General features: G+C 36.0%; 1 protein-coding gene across 6 annotated transcripts in view; it reads right to left on the bottom strand.

The window, feature by feature from the left end:
- Window positions 1-293: 293 nt before the first annotated feature.
- The window catches only part of LOC127640411 (UPF0606 protein KIAA1549L-like), a 69726-nt gene continuing 53185 nt past the window's right edge, over window positions 294-16834 (bottom strand). For 3 of the 6 annotated variants that reach the window (XM_052122945.1, XM_052122949.1, XM_052122951.1), the window contains 10 exons: window positions 11465-11592; window positions 10459-10583; window positions 8422-8660; window positions 6967-7096; window positions 5543-5917; window positions 4976-5073; window positions 4448-4587; window positions 3958-4115; window positions 3681-3755; window positions 294-3444 (listed from right to left, as the gene is read on the bottom strand). In XM_052122945.1, coding sequence (XP_051978905.1) covers window positions 3726-3755; window positions 3958-4115; window positions 4448-4587; window positions 4976-5073; window positions 5543-5917; window positions 6967-7096; window positions 8422-8660; window positions 10459-10583; window positions 11465-11592 — 1423 coding nt within the window. In that variant the 3' untranslated portion in view covers window positions 294-3444; window positions 3681-3725. The remainder of the gene's footprint in view (window positions 3445-3680; window positions 3756-3957; window positions 4116-4447; window positions 4588-4975; window positions 5074-5542; window positions 5918-6966; window positions 7097-8421; window positions 8661-10458; window positions 10584-11464; window positions 11593-16834) is intronic. The other 3 variants (XM_052122950.1, XM_052122946.1, XM_052122948.1) reach the window with 3 other exon arrangements.

The following is a 16834-nucleotide window of genomic DNA, read 5'->3' as shown; positions in this document are numbered from 1 at the left end:
ACTTTGGTGTGGAGGAAGTGTTTGCTGGATTAAAGGACTTAAAATAAAGGTCTTGAGCTGCCATCTAGTGGACAGGGTGTGAACAGGAAAACAAAGTTAGACACCAGGTGTTGCACTAACTGGTCATCTAGCTGAGTTTCAATAAATGGTCCTTTTTTTGGTGTTGTGGAAGTTGAAGGATGTTTTCATAATACAATGAAATCTTATGTGGTGATAAGATCAATAATTGATTACTTGTATCACACAGGTTAAACATTATGATTTAAAAATAAGGGGCTAAAATGTTGTGCTGAGAGTTGTTTTTTAATCTGGACATTTACATGAATCGTCCAAGTGAACTGATTCACTTGAATTAATTGAACTTTCCAACACTACACCTGAGGAACATAAAGGATGGACCGATTCACTAAAATGAATCGGATATCCAACATGTTAAATGAAACAATATAAACCACATTTTAGACTATTTAATCATTTTTAAATGATCAAATGCTCTGTAGTTTTTATTAGATTTGATTCAGTGTGCAACCCACAAGAATGAGTTTTTCAAAGTGCTAAACCAAGATTATAATGATGGGTATTTTACATTATGCTATGGAAAATAATCAGGAAGAAAATAAAAGACAAGTTGAATGTTTAAAACAAATATTGTTTTTACAGAATCGAAGGGGAAATATACAGTACATCTGGAAAATATGAAGTCGTTTAGTGTTGTATAAGTAGGAAACAATTCATCAACATTTGATTTGTTACGATAATGTACACATAATAAATAGGCAGAGGCTATTTGCACTACGTGTTAAAAGCAACAAAAAGCATCTTCTTTGCAATAAGTGCAAACAGCGTTAGATGCTATTTGCACACTAGTGCAAATAGTGGCAGATATTCTTACACCCCTGTTTAAATACTAATACCGTATAGTGACACTGCAGCATTTTATTGTTTTATTTGGAGTCCCACAGACACCCTACACCAACCCCTACCCCTAACCCTACATTACAGAAATGAACCATGATTTTACTACAGTAACTGTAGTATCACCATGACATTTTTGTAGTAAAATCATAATAACCACAAAATTAAACATGGTAACAATTAACTACTATTAACAACATGTTACTGAAGTAACACAATGGTTAGTACAACAGAACTATATAGTTTCCACCAAAACACATGGTTACTACAATATTACTACAGTAAAACCATGGTTCATTTTATCTGGATCAAATCCTTCTCTCAACTCCCTGATCTTCATTCTGACCAAATCACTGAGAGGAATCTCTTTCATTTATTACTATAAATAGCATTATAGGAAATATTAAGAGTAGAGACATGGGGAAAGTATGTCAAAGGGTGGGATTCTAACCCAGATCTCCAGCGTGACAACACATACACATACCATAACACCCAGAGCTACATAGGCTGCACATGGGGGAGCAGTTTGTTGTAAAATTCTGTGTTTGTACCAGACTTCAGGAGCACAGATTGTCACTTAGTTATCCAATCTCTTAATCCACTAAATGTCTAACCCGTTAACCAGTTAAATGTCTCTGCCCAATCACGAAAAATTTAAATATGCCCGCCTTCATTTGATCAGCAGTTAACTCCAAATAAATCTGTCGTGTGTGTCTTGAGTTTAGTCTGAGCAGTAGTGGGCGGAGTTAGTGTATATAGCCTCTGCCAACAAGATGAGCTATTTGCACTTAGTGTAAATAGACACTCTGTAATGAATATTAACAATTGTTTTCACATAGTTTCACAAGTTTTTTTTTTTTTTTTTTCATTTGAAGCACTATATTTTACACTAGTAACCGTTTTAGCAGAATATCCTCCATTGTTGGCCAAAAAGGGTGATGTAATTTATATAAAAATATTAAAATAAAATACTTTAAAAAGGAACAATTAAGGGATAGTTAAGATATTTGCACATCCCCGCATCAACATACTTAAACCAAAAGGACAACATTCTTAAAAAAAAAATGTAATCATCTGTGGCATTTATAACAATTTATCCAACACATTATGTTATGGTTTTGCGATTTTCATAATCCGATTATGTCATTATGACATTTAATATATTCCAAGGCAGCTTGATTGCAATGCGTCATTCTGCGAATGCACCTTAACAAAAAATGGTTGTACATTGACTAGATAGCGTCTTTTTAATGGGATACTTCAGCTGTGTATGTCTCTGAATTGTGTTTTAATTTTATATTTGTTTGTTTGTTTTTTTGAGTAGAACTAACCTAACCCTTTCTATAACTGCCCAAAGAAAATATGGGTCTTGCTTCACATACAAAACCCTTTTAATTCTTGTGTCCAGACTACATGCATTAGAATCATTCTCTTAAGAACACATGCCAAATGATTCATACGTAACACTGTACTTACTTACAACTTGAAAATATGAAGAATTATGCTGTGTTTATTGTATTCAATTTGATAAATATGTCTTTCTAAATCTGATTTCAAGTCAATTTTGGTGTATGCTGTATATTTCAACAGATAATTTATCTAGATTTCGCTATCTGATATTATATATATATATATATAGGTACCTTTTATGAATAAGGCAATAAAATATTATATTATTTGATTTTATATATAATATATTTTTAGTCACTCTTTAAGTACTTACAAAAAGCCAGTAAAAATATGAATCCCTCTTAAAGTCTAGCCCTTGCTTTCTACTATAATTCTGGCATCTGGGTTTAACTACTTTTAAATCTTTTTGTCAACTAAAACTTTATGGCTACCCACAACATACCTAAAGATGATTCATGCCTTTTATGAATGGCTGTGCATTGTGAAACACTTTAATACAGCATAAGCTATGGCATTTCTGAGAGAAAGATAAAGCATCTACTATTTCTGCTTGAATGCGTACAGTAGATACAGTACAGGATGTCACATCCCTCCAAATTGTACATTTCTTTTACGCCATTCATTGTCAACATTTTTACGTAAGCCATACAGTGTGCACAAAAAGAAATCACCTGCAGTTATAACCTTTTCTAAAAAAAAATCACAAATTACAGCAAAAGACACAGAAACGCACCAGTGAAGCTAAGATTGCCCAAGACAAAAAAAAAAAAAACGTTTTAGTTTTCCATTATTAATAACTTAAGTGTTTAAAACACATAAAGCCAGCTGCATAAGATACAACACTTGTTTCGTAATTTGAAAAAGCTTTAAGAAAAACACAGTTTTGGCCAGTGAGACAACCTGCTGTTTGTTCAACATGGTTTTTATACGTCAAGGACAGGTTGCGATTTACCCTCACAGGGACGTTGATTATTAACGGGTGCTGCATCTTGATGAGGCCGGCAGGTGACTTTGTGGATTACGGGTCGGGTTGGCTGTTCAGCTGAGCTCTGAGGTGGGTTAGAGCTGCTGGATGAGTAATTTCAGAGTTGGCAACAATTATTTTTGGTGGTATGCACCCTGAAAGGGACATAATCATACAGCATCTAATTAACATATTGCTTTCATTATAAGGACAATATTTTGAGCTTGAATAATACAGTGGCCCCAAAAAGTTTTTGGACACTTAAGCCACCTTGCCTTATTAATACTCTTGAAATGTAAACATATAAATTAAATGAGCATTTCTCTGACAATTGATAAATCCAGTCTACGTGGCATGTGGAAATGGGTAACAAAATAAAACTCTAAAATACCCTTGTAAATTTCTGTATCTGCTCAACATCAGAACTAAATCCAGTTCAGCAAATGGTTTCCAGATGACACTGGTTCTGTAAGAAATTTTGAAAAGGAAAAGAAAATACACTTTAGGTAAGACAACAAAGACTATCCAAATTAATAAAGGCTCACTGTTCATACTTTGAGGACTGTATCCAGACGTGAGGGTAATATCCGGAAGTCCCAATTTTATAGCAAATGTGTTAGGAGCCACGTTTAGGCACATAGAAAACTATATAGAGAAACCGAGCTTGCCTTTACCGTGTCATTCCACTGACGTGGAAGGTCTTCTGGCTCTGGAGGGTATGACATCCAAGAGGGACTCCGGTAGGAGGATGGTGGAGACAGGACAAAGTAGTCAGAGTAGCCAGGGCGGTTGGCAGATATGGCATATACTGCTGTCATTGGGTTTCCTGCAAACCGTTGAAAAGTAAATAAAATGGTTTTTCGATTTGTTATTTTTTTTTAATTTACATATGTATGTGTGTGTGTGTATACATACACACATTTACACACACACTCACGTTTTACCATGGTCTGCTACCTTCACAGTACTTTTTTGAAAGTGTATCAATAAATATTGTAAGAGTACAGTAAATTCTGTTATAACATGCTGATGACCCATTTAATTGTTTTTGCCTTTTTAGTAAGTACTATACATTTGTTTTGTATGTATGTTTTGTTCTTAAAAACTGATCTTCACATTCTGCACAAACTTTTTACTGAAAACATTGCAGACCCTAACCTGAGTAGCTTGCCATAGACTCATCGACAGTAACAGCGGGGAATGGAGCTCGACTGATTGGCAGATAGGGGGTGCCATTGTGCTGACTCATCTCAGAGGCATCAGAGACACGAGGCTTCAGACTCATGTCTGGTGTCGACCTACAACAATAGATGAAAAATTTAATTGAATCTTATTATACTTGATCTATGATCACACCACCAGAGGGCAACATTGGCCAAGATCACCCCAGAACTGCATAACACACCTCAATGCAGTCAACAGGACTGACAGCCATGCAAAGCACCATTTCATGCTAGCCACAGCTATTTTAGAGGACAGAGCTTATATAAAAATACATGAGAATGTAGGCTAATCTCCATACTGCTGGCACTGTAATGATTTAATGCAGGAAGATATGCATATAGGCAGATTTGTTTGAAGGTAAAGAGATATCAATACAGTAACAGTAATACAATAAAAAGTACCACTAAACCACAACAAATCAAATATATCATTCCAAATGTGTACTATTAAGGTTTCTCTCACCGTCTTAGTGAAGTTCCAGGTGGGGCTGCTCCTCTTGGAGGAATAAGGGGGGGTGGGGACCCCAAACCCATATCAGGCAGCTGGGTAAACCTGAATCCCTGCAGAGCCAATCACATCAACCCTTTCACCATAAAGATCAATCAACTGTTTCCATAACTACAGCACACTGATATATTTATATAATAATATGTTTGCATTAGGGCACTTTGTTTACTTTCTTTCGAGGACCAGATTATCCAAAATTAAAATTCGATGAGGGCCACAGTTTTTCAGAGTAACTTTCAGATCTTCGTACTTTGATTTGCAGTCAAATATGTTAACATGGAAAACCAAACACCCATAATACTGTGTGCCTACTAAAATGTATATAATATTAAAAAAAATTTAGCCTACAAAATCTTCTAAAGCCCATGTGTTCGACAATATCAACCCCCATAAGAAAAAAAATGACCATGCTGTAATTTTACCATCATAATACATTAAAATCTGCACAACAACTCTTTCCCCTTTAGAGCTAATAGTCAATTACTTTCTCAATAATTTTTTTAAGGTAAGTGCGAAACTCACAGGCTTGGGGAGGCTACACTGGTGCATATCTGGCCCAAAGGAGGAGCCACGCTGAAGAGCTCCGTTGGGGTGGTTCATAGTGCCAGGTGCGCTGGTAACTCCATCCAAGTAGGGGCTACTATGGCTGGGGTTGTAAGGACTATGAGGGTGGTGGTGGTGGTGATGGTGGTGGTGGTTGGTTGGAGTAGGCTCAGCAGAGGCCAGGCCAAAGGCGTTGTCCAAGAGTAGGTGCATCTGCTGCCTCACTTCATCAATGGATGGTTGGGAACTTAGGGTGGATGAGTCAGAATGACCTTTGACCTGAGGGTCAACACCAAAACCAAGGGAACTCAGAAGGTGATCCACATCGGTCTCTTCAATTGGCTCTGGCTCACCCTGGTGTGCATGCATAAACATGCATAAGGCTTATGCCACATAATGCACAGTTGTAATTTAAGTAAAGTTTCTTTAAATCAAGGCATTTCACTCAGTGGCCATCTTGGTTGAGCACACCAAGAAGCTATTTTCTAGTTAGGCATTATGTGTACAAGTAAAGCTCCTAAACATTAGTGGAGGAAGACCAAAATCTCCAAAACTGTTTGTCAAGATTATGTTTCAAGAACATATTACACTGGTGTCTTAAATTTAGCTTCTTTAGCTCAAATTATGCTAAATCTGGTCCAGTTAATGGCATTGGACATTCTAGATTAAACAAAAAAAAATGTGATTGGGTCTTAACTGAAAGATGGGACATTTTAATTTCTAAATCTGCCTGTGGTTAATCTCCTTATATTGTCTGTGATAATACACAATAATATAACATCATACTCAAAGCAGAGCAGACATTGAAATATATTCATAGAGTTGCCATACTCCCATTCATTTTTCTACAAGTTGTCTGCTTCCTCATCCTCATGCGGTCACTGAATGGAAGTATCCAGAAAATAGCACATGAGATAAATTCAATATATGTCTAGCAACGTAATTGTTATCAGAAGTATCTGCATTGAAACTCCTTGATCTGAAAGCTAAAAGCTCGACACCTTTAAAGCTCTGAACATTCTTGGTTTTTATCCGGTATCGTATTTCCAATCTAAATCACTGAACAGGCTAAAATTATATTCTCATTCAATGAGATCCTTTTCTGCTCTGTGATGAGGTGAACAAAAAGTCAGTGTTAAAAAAAACAGCAACCTCCAGCTCAACTTATTAAACCCATAAGCTGAACTTGAAGTTAAAGTAAAGGTAATCATCTTCATTTAAGCCTCAGAGCAAACCTGAGCTGATAGTCTTTACCAGGCAAAGAGAGAAATCTTTCTCTGCCAGCACCTTGATCTGTGATTGACATGCACTGCACACCAAGTCTACAGCAGAAGATTTCATAAAAAGTAAGTATTTGGCCACTGGGATTTTGGGTCCCATGATGCATGGTTGGCAGCACTCACATCGTAGCCGCTGTTGCGGATTCCCCTTCTAGATCTCTCCCTCATGACCAGCATGTCCATCTCTGTCTCCACTGGACTAGGGGTGTGCAGAGACTGCCTGCTCCAATATGCAGGTTCCCTATGGGAGTCACTAAAGAGAATGTTATACAATTGGTCAATAAGTAAAATATGTCAGTATCATGATCACTGCATCATTAAGAACCAACATAGTGCATTTTACATTGTGATTTGCAGATTGTCATTGTATTAATCAATATTTTTAAAATTTTCTCTTTATATCTTTGATCAAGATCAATTTACAAAATTGTTAAATTGTGTAAGAAAATATAACTTTTTTTTAAGGAAAGGAATCAATTTTGTTTTTTACCCCATTGCATTTTTTTCTCTCTAGTTTTAAGCATAAACCTTGCAAGAGTTTGTAATATTCATGCATTAATACTAATTTAAAAAATCCAGTTATTATTATACATTCAAATTAATATATCTTCTTTGTCTTTTTTTATTACTGAAAACCAATAAAAATGATTAAGAAATGTTTTTGCAGCATTTTCATTAGAACAGACTAAAACATTAATGTCAAATATTACATGCCTGAAGCAGTTACATTTTAGCCCATGTAAAGAGATTTTAAATCATGCTAAAATTTAAGTGCATATTTAATGGAACCAAAATCTGGTTGCTATCCAGTCACCACTTTAACACTATAGATCCCATGCAATTTTTAAATGACACAAAATGGGCAGTTTTGTCTTTTAAAAACAATAACAATTTGCTTTTCACTTTCAAAAAGGCTATGTTTTATTCAATTCTAGCTATTCTGCAACATGTTAGAATTATTTGTTTACCAAGGCAACAACAAGCAACCGTAGCATTTGTTGGAGATCAACATGGTAAGCATATTACTAAAGTATTGATAACACTTAACAGTAAAGTTCCATTTGTTAACATTAGTTAACAATATTAGTTAACATGAACAATACTGTACTTTTTACAGCATTTACTAATCTTGTTTATAGTTAATTTCAGTATATACCAATACATTTTTTAAATAAAAAGTTGTAAAAAAAAATATGAAATATGTAATAATATTAGCTTACAGATGTTTTAAAAATGGGCCATCATGGAATACATGCTGTATGTTGTACACAGCATAGTCAAGGATACATTCAACAGTATTGATATAATTGTTTATTGATATATTGATTTCTGTTTTTTCTCAGGTAGAAATGGAGTTCGGTCCAAAGGCATTTTTTCTTTTCTTCTTTTGTTTTATATATGAATGATGAACATTTTATTGTAGATTGACCATACGAATTAATACAATTTGATGAAGGACTGAAAACATTACGGTTTAGGTTTAAAAACATTCCAGTATGTAGGAAATTGCAATTGATTTTCTTTTTGCTGAATATTTTGTGATGACTAATAGCTGTCAGGGTTTTAATCTCCGCCTACCTCCTGCGGTACTTTACATAAGTGGAGGGTTTCCTGTTCTCCTTTGGTCCCCGCAAATCTTCCAAATCCAGGGATGCATTCTCTCGCCTTAGCCTGTCTCGATGGCTGTACAAGTGTCCACTGCCACTTCCACTACTGCTAGATACAGGACCATCACTGTAACCTTTCCTTTTAGCCTTTAACCTCAACTTGTTCCGATAATGCTCAATGTCTGACTTCTGCTTCAGTCCAATATTTACCTGTGGGAGAAAATAGTGTTATTTAATAATCCGAACAAAGCAGTATAATAGGCCTCAAATTTCAACCTAGACCACTGGCCCATATGTCCTAACCAGACAGTAGCTAAGTTTCCATGCATGTAGGAATTTTATTTATGCAACAAAAAAAACATAATATCGCAAAACAAAACAAAATTGTCCTTCCGGATAAACTGTAGACACTGTGCCTCTTTTTTTAATAAAATACTCATAGTTTAGAGCACAAAGACAAAAAAACTTAAGAACTGTGTCTCATTTTGGGGAGTGACAGTGATTCACACAGTTCTGGGAGCACTATGTGTTTGCATTCATCCATCCTTATGACCTTGCCGTGCCGTTCTATAAAATATTTTTCAAAATAAATGTCAGAAAACCTGCTCTTCAGCATAGTTCAAGTTTGTATCAGACTTATTTGCTCTGAAAACTCAGGCTTTGGTTTTTCAGGACACTGTTATTTCAGGATGATAAGAGCAATATTTCAGATACAATGATTGGTCCGCTGGTTAGTCCATGAACAAATTATTCAATCACATGACTTTTTTAATGCACATCTTGTAGTTTATATTGTAAATGTGTTTTCATCATTGTTTATGTGCATTTCTTCTTTTCGAATAAAATATTATCCACCTCGAGCGAGCATATGCATTTTCAATGGAGATTTTATTAGAATCTTGGTGTTTCCATCAAGCAGTTTTATACGATAACCAAAAATGTGCATAAAAATACATGGATGGAATCCCAGCTATCGAGACTAAATGGAGAGGAGATGTAGACTATTTTATCCCTTTTTTCTCCCCAATTTGGAATGCCCAATTCCCAATGCAATCTTGGTCCTCGTGGTAGCGTAGTGGCTCACCTCAATCCGGGTGACGGAGGATGAATCTCAGCTGCCTCCGTGTCTGAGACAGTCAATCCGCCCATCTTATCACGTGGCTTGTTGAGCGCGTTACCTCGGAGACCTAGCGCACGTGGAGGCTTCAAGCTATTCTCAGCGGCATCCAAGCACAACTCACCACATGCCCTACAGAGAGCTAGAACCACATTGGCGACCACGAGGAGGTTAACCCAACGTGACTATCCATCCTAGCAACCGGGTCATTTGGTTGCTTAGGAAGCCTGACTGGAGTGACTTAGATGTTTTTTTTTTAAAAGTAATCTCCCTATATTTTCACATGTGTCTCCTTAAGAGTTTCAGAAGACATCACAACGTCTCAAACTGTGCTCATATGGTCTCAGACACCAATACAAAGTCAGAGAATTCTTCCAAGACAAAATTATCTGAACTATTCCATCAACATTAATTTTATAGTTTTATACTCTAATTACATGTCAACAATTCTGTGTCTATTTTATTGCTCCTAAGGAATTTTAGGAGAAACGTCTTAGATAAAATTGATTCTTAAATAAAACTGAGACATCAACTACTGTACGTAAACGGAGAACCTCTAAAGAGCAACCTCTTATCAATAAAATGTATCAGCTTTCACCAAAAAAATCTTTGTTTCAAATCCTGCTTCATGTAACTGTATATTAAACATCAAATATGTTCGGATTGGCTGTTTTTGTGCCTCATCACGCGGCATTTATTCTTTCACAGTGGACAGGCAAATTGCTTGTTAACGGAAACCTATAGCCTCACACCTAGTTAGGACACAATGCAAGACAAGGCCCAAAACTCGGTTTGTTTCTGTTGACAAGCACTCAACACAGGTATAAATAAATCAGCAATTAAAGCCTTCCTAATGAGGTGGCCCCATCTCCATGGTGATATCAAACTTACCTCTCCATTCAGGATGACAGAGTCTTGGCTGTGATTGGATGAGTCAGGATAGGAAAAATTGAGGGGGGCAGCCATAGGCTTGATGGTAATGAGGCGAAGAGAGCCAGTTAGAGAGTCATAATGGTCTGCAATAAGACACAGGAGACCAATGCAATCATATAAATCAACAGTACAAGCATAGAAATGGGTTGTATATGCTCAGAAAGCATCAGGCTCCTACCCAAAATAGAGTCTGATTCTAGCTAGTGCTGCAAAATGTACTGAATATATCCTGGAATAATCGCTTATTTATAGGTTTCAGGGTTTAACAGTATAAACAATTATCTGGGATATTCCTGGATGCTTATCTTGGCAATTCTCCTTGCTGGAGTCTGAGACCACTAAAATGCTTCTAATTCCAGTTGTTCTAATTTAATTAAAAACATTTCATAACTAATATTATTAGCATAACAATGAGTGCAAAGTTGAATACATTTTTTTCATATTTATGCATTTTATAATTTTTTTGTATTTGGTGTTGAGCTGACACTTGAGCTGGCATGTATAAACAAGTTTTGCAAAACCTAAAGATCAATTTTTAACTCAATATGATTTGAGAATGTTCCAAAAATCAGCTTGTGTGCTTTAAATGGAAGCAATGGAATCTGACAATTTGTAAAATTGTAAAGGTGCTGCAAGCTATTTGTTCATGTAAAAGTATGCAAAAAAATGTCCTACTCCCTTAAAGATATTAATTAAATAAGTGTCTGAGATATCTCGACCTGCATAACACTCATAAAACATGTATATTTTTACAGTTAACACTTGTTTCAGCCAGTTACAGAAATTACATTTATTAGCACTTTGTTATGCTATTGTTTTGCATTACCTTCAACTCCTGATAATTAGGATAATTATTATGAGTGTCATAAACAGGTTGCAATCCTTATAGCAATGTAATGGGAATCTCCTACTTTTCTTTCTTTCTTTCTTTCTTTCTTTCTTTCTTTCTTTCTTTCTTTCTCACCATTTCTTGTGTGTTGCTCTTCTTTGGGTGCTTTCTGTGCTGTACTTCTCCGAGCTATGGAGCTCCTGCCTGTGTTCAGCTTCCCAGAATCGTTGCTCGAAATAGAGCCATCCTCGCTTGGCAACCTGCTGCGGGTAGCCATGGCAACAGAGGCAATGGTAAGTTTGCTGCATGCAGTGTTATACAGGGTTCACAGTTGCCTTGCAAGCCCTCTGGCCTCTGTTAACCTGTGTTAAACTGTGCTGGTGTCATTAAACAGACACCACTGTTGGGTGGGCATACAGTCATTATGTTTTGACAAATTGTGCTTTGGAATGACAAGACAATGGATTTTGAACCACATTTTAGAATGCACATCATGTGCCAATGAGAGTTGTAATAGTTACATAATTACTACTGAGGATGCTGTTCTTGGCTATTTTCACGCCGCAGTTTGATGTGGCCAAAATTTCATACATTTTTCCGCACCAGTTTTTTGGATCTGGTCAATATGAACAGCTTTTGATGTACCAATAAAATGAATTCCAACATGACTGTTTACACTGAAGTCACAATTTCATTATGAATTTCAATCTGAGCCACTTTCATATGTGGATATGTAATGTGTTTTTTATTTTTTTTTTTGCATTGTAACATTAGTAACATTAATTTACATATTTACATCAATCTAACTCGACATCCGTTATAATGGTGTGTTTGATTTAGCCTAGGCATGAATCATAAAATAAGCTATAAATTGTATTATATGAAGGGTTACTCAGAAAGATACAAAACATTTATAGTTTAAAAACATATTATTGTACACTGGGCCTCAAATGTTGTGATACTTGCTTTTTTATACAATGACAATATAAGCTAAAATGCACATATTTAAGACTAGCACAAGGTAAACAGCCTCAGTCCCAAGAGCAGGGCACTGACTGTATATTGCTCTGGGGCCCTTTCCTATAAATAAAATACAGTTTAGAATTTGCTGTGGGGCCCCCTGGACCTTTGGGCCCCTAGACTCGTTACCATCTTTCACCCCACTAGCTACGGCCCTGCCCAAAAGATCCACGTTGGTTGTTTAAAATCTCTTTACCACGCCCATAACATGAATGACTTAAAAAGTTGAGTGGATGATGTTTATTTGCTTTTTATATTTCTTTGCAAGGTGTTTTATTTTAGGAAATAGTTAACATTCAAAAAATTATATTCAGGTGAAAACAGGACAAAGCTGCTAATGCTCCATATTCTAATCAACATTTTCCTGAGATATTTACCAGAAAACAAAGTACTTGACATCTAAAAATTTTTTTTAAATAAGCCGATGATGAAACAATACATCATGGCAGCTTATGCAAAAAATAATATTCAAAACCACTACAAAGCAACCTCCTAGAATATATTATGCTAACATGCAGTAATAAAATCAGAAAAAGACATTATAATTTCAAATAAATCAATATTGAAAACACTACAACAATAAGGTTCTATTTGTTAACATTAGTTAATGCATAAAGTATTATTAACTAACAATGAATAATGATTATTCCCCCAGCATTTTGTAATCTTGGTTAATTTAAATTTATCAAAACACAATTAACTCATATTAATTTATACCACTTTTAAAAACAAACAGAAAGTGTTAGCATATGTTGAAATTAGCATTAACCAAGATTCATAAATGCTGCAAAAGACTTGTTCATTGTTAGTTCAAGTTAACTATTGAGTCAACCAATGTTAATTAAATACCCATAAAATATCACCAAATACATAAGGCAGAAGCACTGTACAAAAAGGTTGGTTAATATTAGTTGACACAATAGCTAACATGAACTAAAAATGAACAATACACTCTATTTGTTAACATTAGTTAATGCATTAGGTATAATTAATTAACAATTATGTTTCCACAATTAATTATGATTAATGTTAATTTATCAAAACAGTTGTTCATTGTTATTTATGTTAGTGCATAAAGCATTAACTAATGTTATAACTAATGTATAACCTTTAATGTAAAATGTATTAACATATGTAGAAGTTAACATGAACCATTAGCATTAATAAATGCTGCAAAAGAATTGTTCATTGATAAATAAATGCAGCAAGAGTATTGTTCATTATTAGTTCATGTTATCTTTTGTTAATAAATACAACATTATTGTAAATAGTTACCAAATAAATAAATAAAAGGGTAACACTTTAAAATACGTTGTTAACATTAATTGTGGGGGTGAAGGCATGGCCGAGCATTCGTCTGGGGAGAGAGGAAGTGGTAAGGGTTTTCTCTGAGATGAATTGCTTCTAATTGTGATTTCTATGTTCACAGTGAGAGGCAGGGAGATAAAAGGCTGCCCAAAACCCCAGAGAGGGAGAGAGAGCTTCACACACCCTGAGAGAGTGCTGTTTGAATGAACATTGTGTTAGAGTGTGCCACTGGAAAGCATGCTTAGTGTTTACCGCTGGAAAGAGTAGTTTGAGTTTTTGTCAAATAAAATACCTTTTGGAATTGGATCCACCACCTCCCGCTTCCTCCTTTCCCTCTTCCATGAACGAACATTATTACATTCATATTAGTTGACTAAATAGTTAACATGAACTGACAATGAACAACAGTATAAAGCTGAAGTCATTTAAATAATTTTTTAACCACTCCATAGATTTAATATTAGCAAACTATAGTTTTGGCCAATCGTTTAGGACATCTACTTTGAGCATGACTCAAGTACATTTTCCAACAATTGTTTAAAGACAGATTGTTTCACTTTTATTTGACTATATCACCATTCCAGTGGGTCAGAAGTTTATATACATTGTTAACTCTGCCTTTAAACAGCTTAGAAAATTCCAGAAAATTATGTCAAGATTTAAACAATTAGCTTCTATTTGGAGTTGTACTGAATTGGAGGTGTACCTGGGGATGTATTTTAAGGCCTACCTTCAAACTCTGTGCCTCTTTGCTTGACATCATGGGAAAATCAAAATAAATTTGCCAAGAACTCAGAAATAGAAACTGTGGACCTCCACAAGTCTGGTTCATTCTTGGGAGCAATTTCCAAAAACCTGAAGGTACCATGTTCATTTGTACAAACAATAGTACGCAAGTATAAACACCATGGGACCATGCAGCCATCACACCGCTCAGGAAGGAGGTGCATTCTGTCACCTAGAGATGAGCGTAGTTTGGTGCGAAAAGTGCAAATCAATCCATGAACAACAGCAAAGGACCTTGTGAAGATACTGGAGGAAACCGGTAGACAAGTATCTATATCCACAGTAAAACGAGTCCTATATCGACATAACCTGAAAGGCAGCTCAGCAAGGAAGAAGCCACTGCTCTAAAACTGCCATAAAAAGCCAGACTGCAAGTGCACATGGGGACAATTATCTTACTTTTTGGATAAATGTCCTCTGGTCTGATGAAACCAAAATTGATCTTTTTGGCCATAATGGCCATTGTTATGTTTGGAGGAAAAAGGGTGAAGCTTGCAAAATTATGTCTCAAGACATCAGCCATGAAGTTAAAGCTCGGTTGCAAATAAGTCTTCCAAATGGACAATGACCCCAAGCATGCCTCCAAAGTTGTTGCAAAATGGTGCAAGGACAACAAAGTCAAGGTATTGGAGTGGCCATCACAAAGCCCTGACCTCAATCCAACAGAAAATTTGTGGGAAGAACTGAAAAAGCGTGTGCGAACAAGGAGGCCTACAAACCTGTCTCGGTTACACCAGTTCTGTTGTCAGGAATTGTGGAAAAACTGAGTTTAAATGTATTTGGCTAAGGTGTATGTAAACTTCAGACTTCAACTGTATTTATAAATTAATATTAATCAGGATTAATGTTACATGCTGTAAAAATGTAGTTTGTTGTTTGTTCATGATACCAAATTAATATATGCTAAGGTAGGGCCTTATTGTAAAGTGTTACAAAAAAGCTTCAAGTAAAATAATCAAATTACAAGCCATTATCCTTAATCTCTGAAATAAAGACGATTCCTTTTCATATCAAAATAATCAGAAATAAATGCAACACTTCATTCCAAATTCTATGTCTTCGAGAAGAGGGTAATAAAGCGCAGTCCAAAAAATATGCAGATTACAGTAAATTTGCTAATCTACCAGACATCAGTGCCAACAATCTGCCATGCACATCACACCCAGCCACGCAAGACTCGCAACCACACAAAAACAAGCACACACACACACACTTTCTAAGTCTAACGCAGGCAGGCAGGGGAGAGAGTGGAAGTATCGCCCAAGAAGACTCTAGGCACACTGAATCATACATGATTCTGTAGTTGTAGCATATTTAGCTTCCCTGCACGCATCTCTTCCAAGCAGTATCTGTCTCTCACTCTATCTGCCAGGTTTTCTGTCAGTAAATGCAAAAAACCGTGCTCAAATATTTACTGCATTTGGTTTTCCAAATAATTATTCTTCCCAGCCTTCTCTGCAGGCTCATTTGCCATTAATCGAGCCACTCAGGGGAGGTAACAAAAGGTAGATTCGATTTGTATTCTGGGTAATAAGGCAGAGGGCAATAGGGAAAGAGTGAGAGATGGATAAAGAGAGAGAGAGAGAGAGAGAGAGAGAGAGAGAGAGAGAAAAGAGGAGAAAGACTAAGCCACACTGCAACGATTTCAAGGATCAGCGCTCTTTGCTGGAGAGCAACTCACAGTCGCATTGTCCCATGTGCGACGTAAAAGACAAAATTATGATTGCATAGCCCGGCGAGAGTGGTTAAGTAACCCATAGATGTGGGAGATGCGGGTTGGTGGGTTTTAATAACCTTGAAAGATTTGCGACAAGGCTATCGTGGAAGCTTAACAGTGATACATTTCCTACCATCTTTCATTTGCATTTTTATTCAGGATGAGAAAAGGACCTTGTGAGGACTCTTAATTTGTGTAATAAGGAAGAAAATACTCTGTAGCATCAGACAAAGAATAACATAGGCCAACTAAAAATGTAATCTGAAGAATCAATGATTTGAGCCAGGTGCACACTGAGATTTTGTTTCTGTCCTTTACAATTTTTCCAAGTAATATGTCAAATAAAAGCTACATAAATGTTTTTTTTTTTATGTTAGACTGTACAATAAACATCTAAGAACTTTGGTTTTGATTGACAGTATTGACTGGGTGATCCTTCAAGTTACCTTCTGACATTCTTATGGACACACAAAATTCAATTGGTAGGGCACAAATCCAAGCCAGCCCATGGGCTAACATCAGCCATGTTTTTCTGAAAGATAACAAAAATACAAGTCCTATTGTTGTCTGAAGTCTATCGTGGCTGGACAAAAGATGGAAATTTATGTGCTGCTCATTCTTCAGAGCAAACTTGAGGTCATTTTTATACAATCATAACTTGAGTATTATTCTGA

Source organism: Xyrauchen texanus, chromosome 49 (assembly GCF_025860055.1).
Source record: "Xyrauchen texanus isolate HMW12.3.18 chromosome 49, RBS_HiC_50CHRs, whole genome shotgun sequence".
NCBI classification, from domain to species: domain Eukaryota; kingdom Metazoa; phylum Chordata; class Actinopteri; order Cypriniformes; family Catostomidae; genus Xyrauchen; species Xyrauchen texanus.
This window is presented reverse-complemented; position numbering and strand designations above follow the sequence as displayed.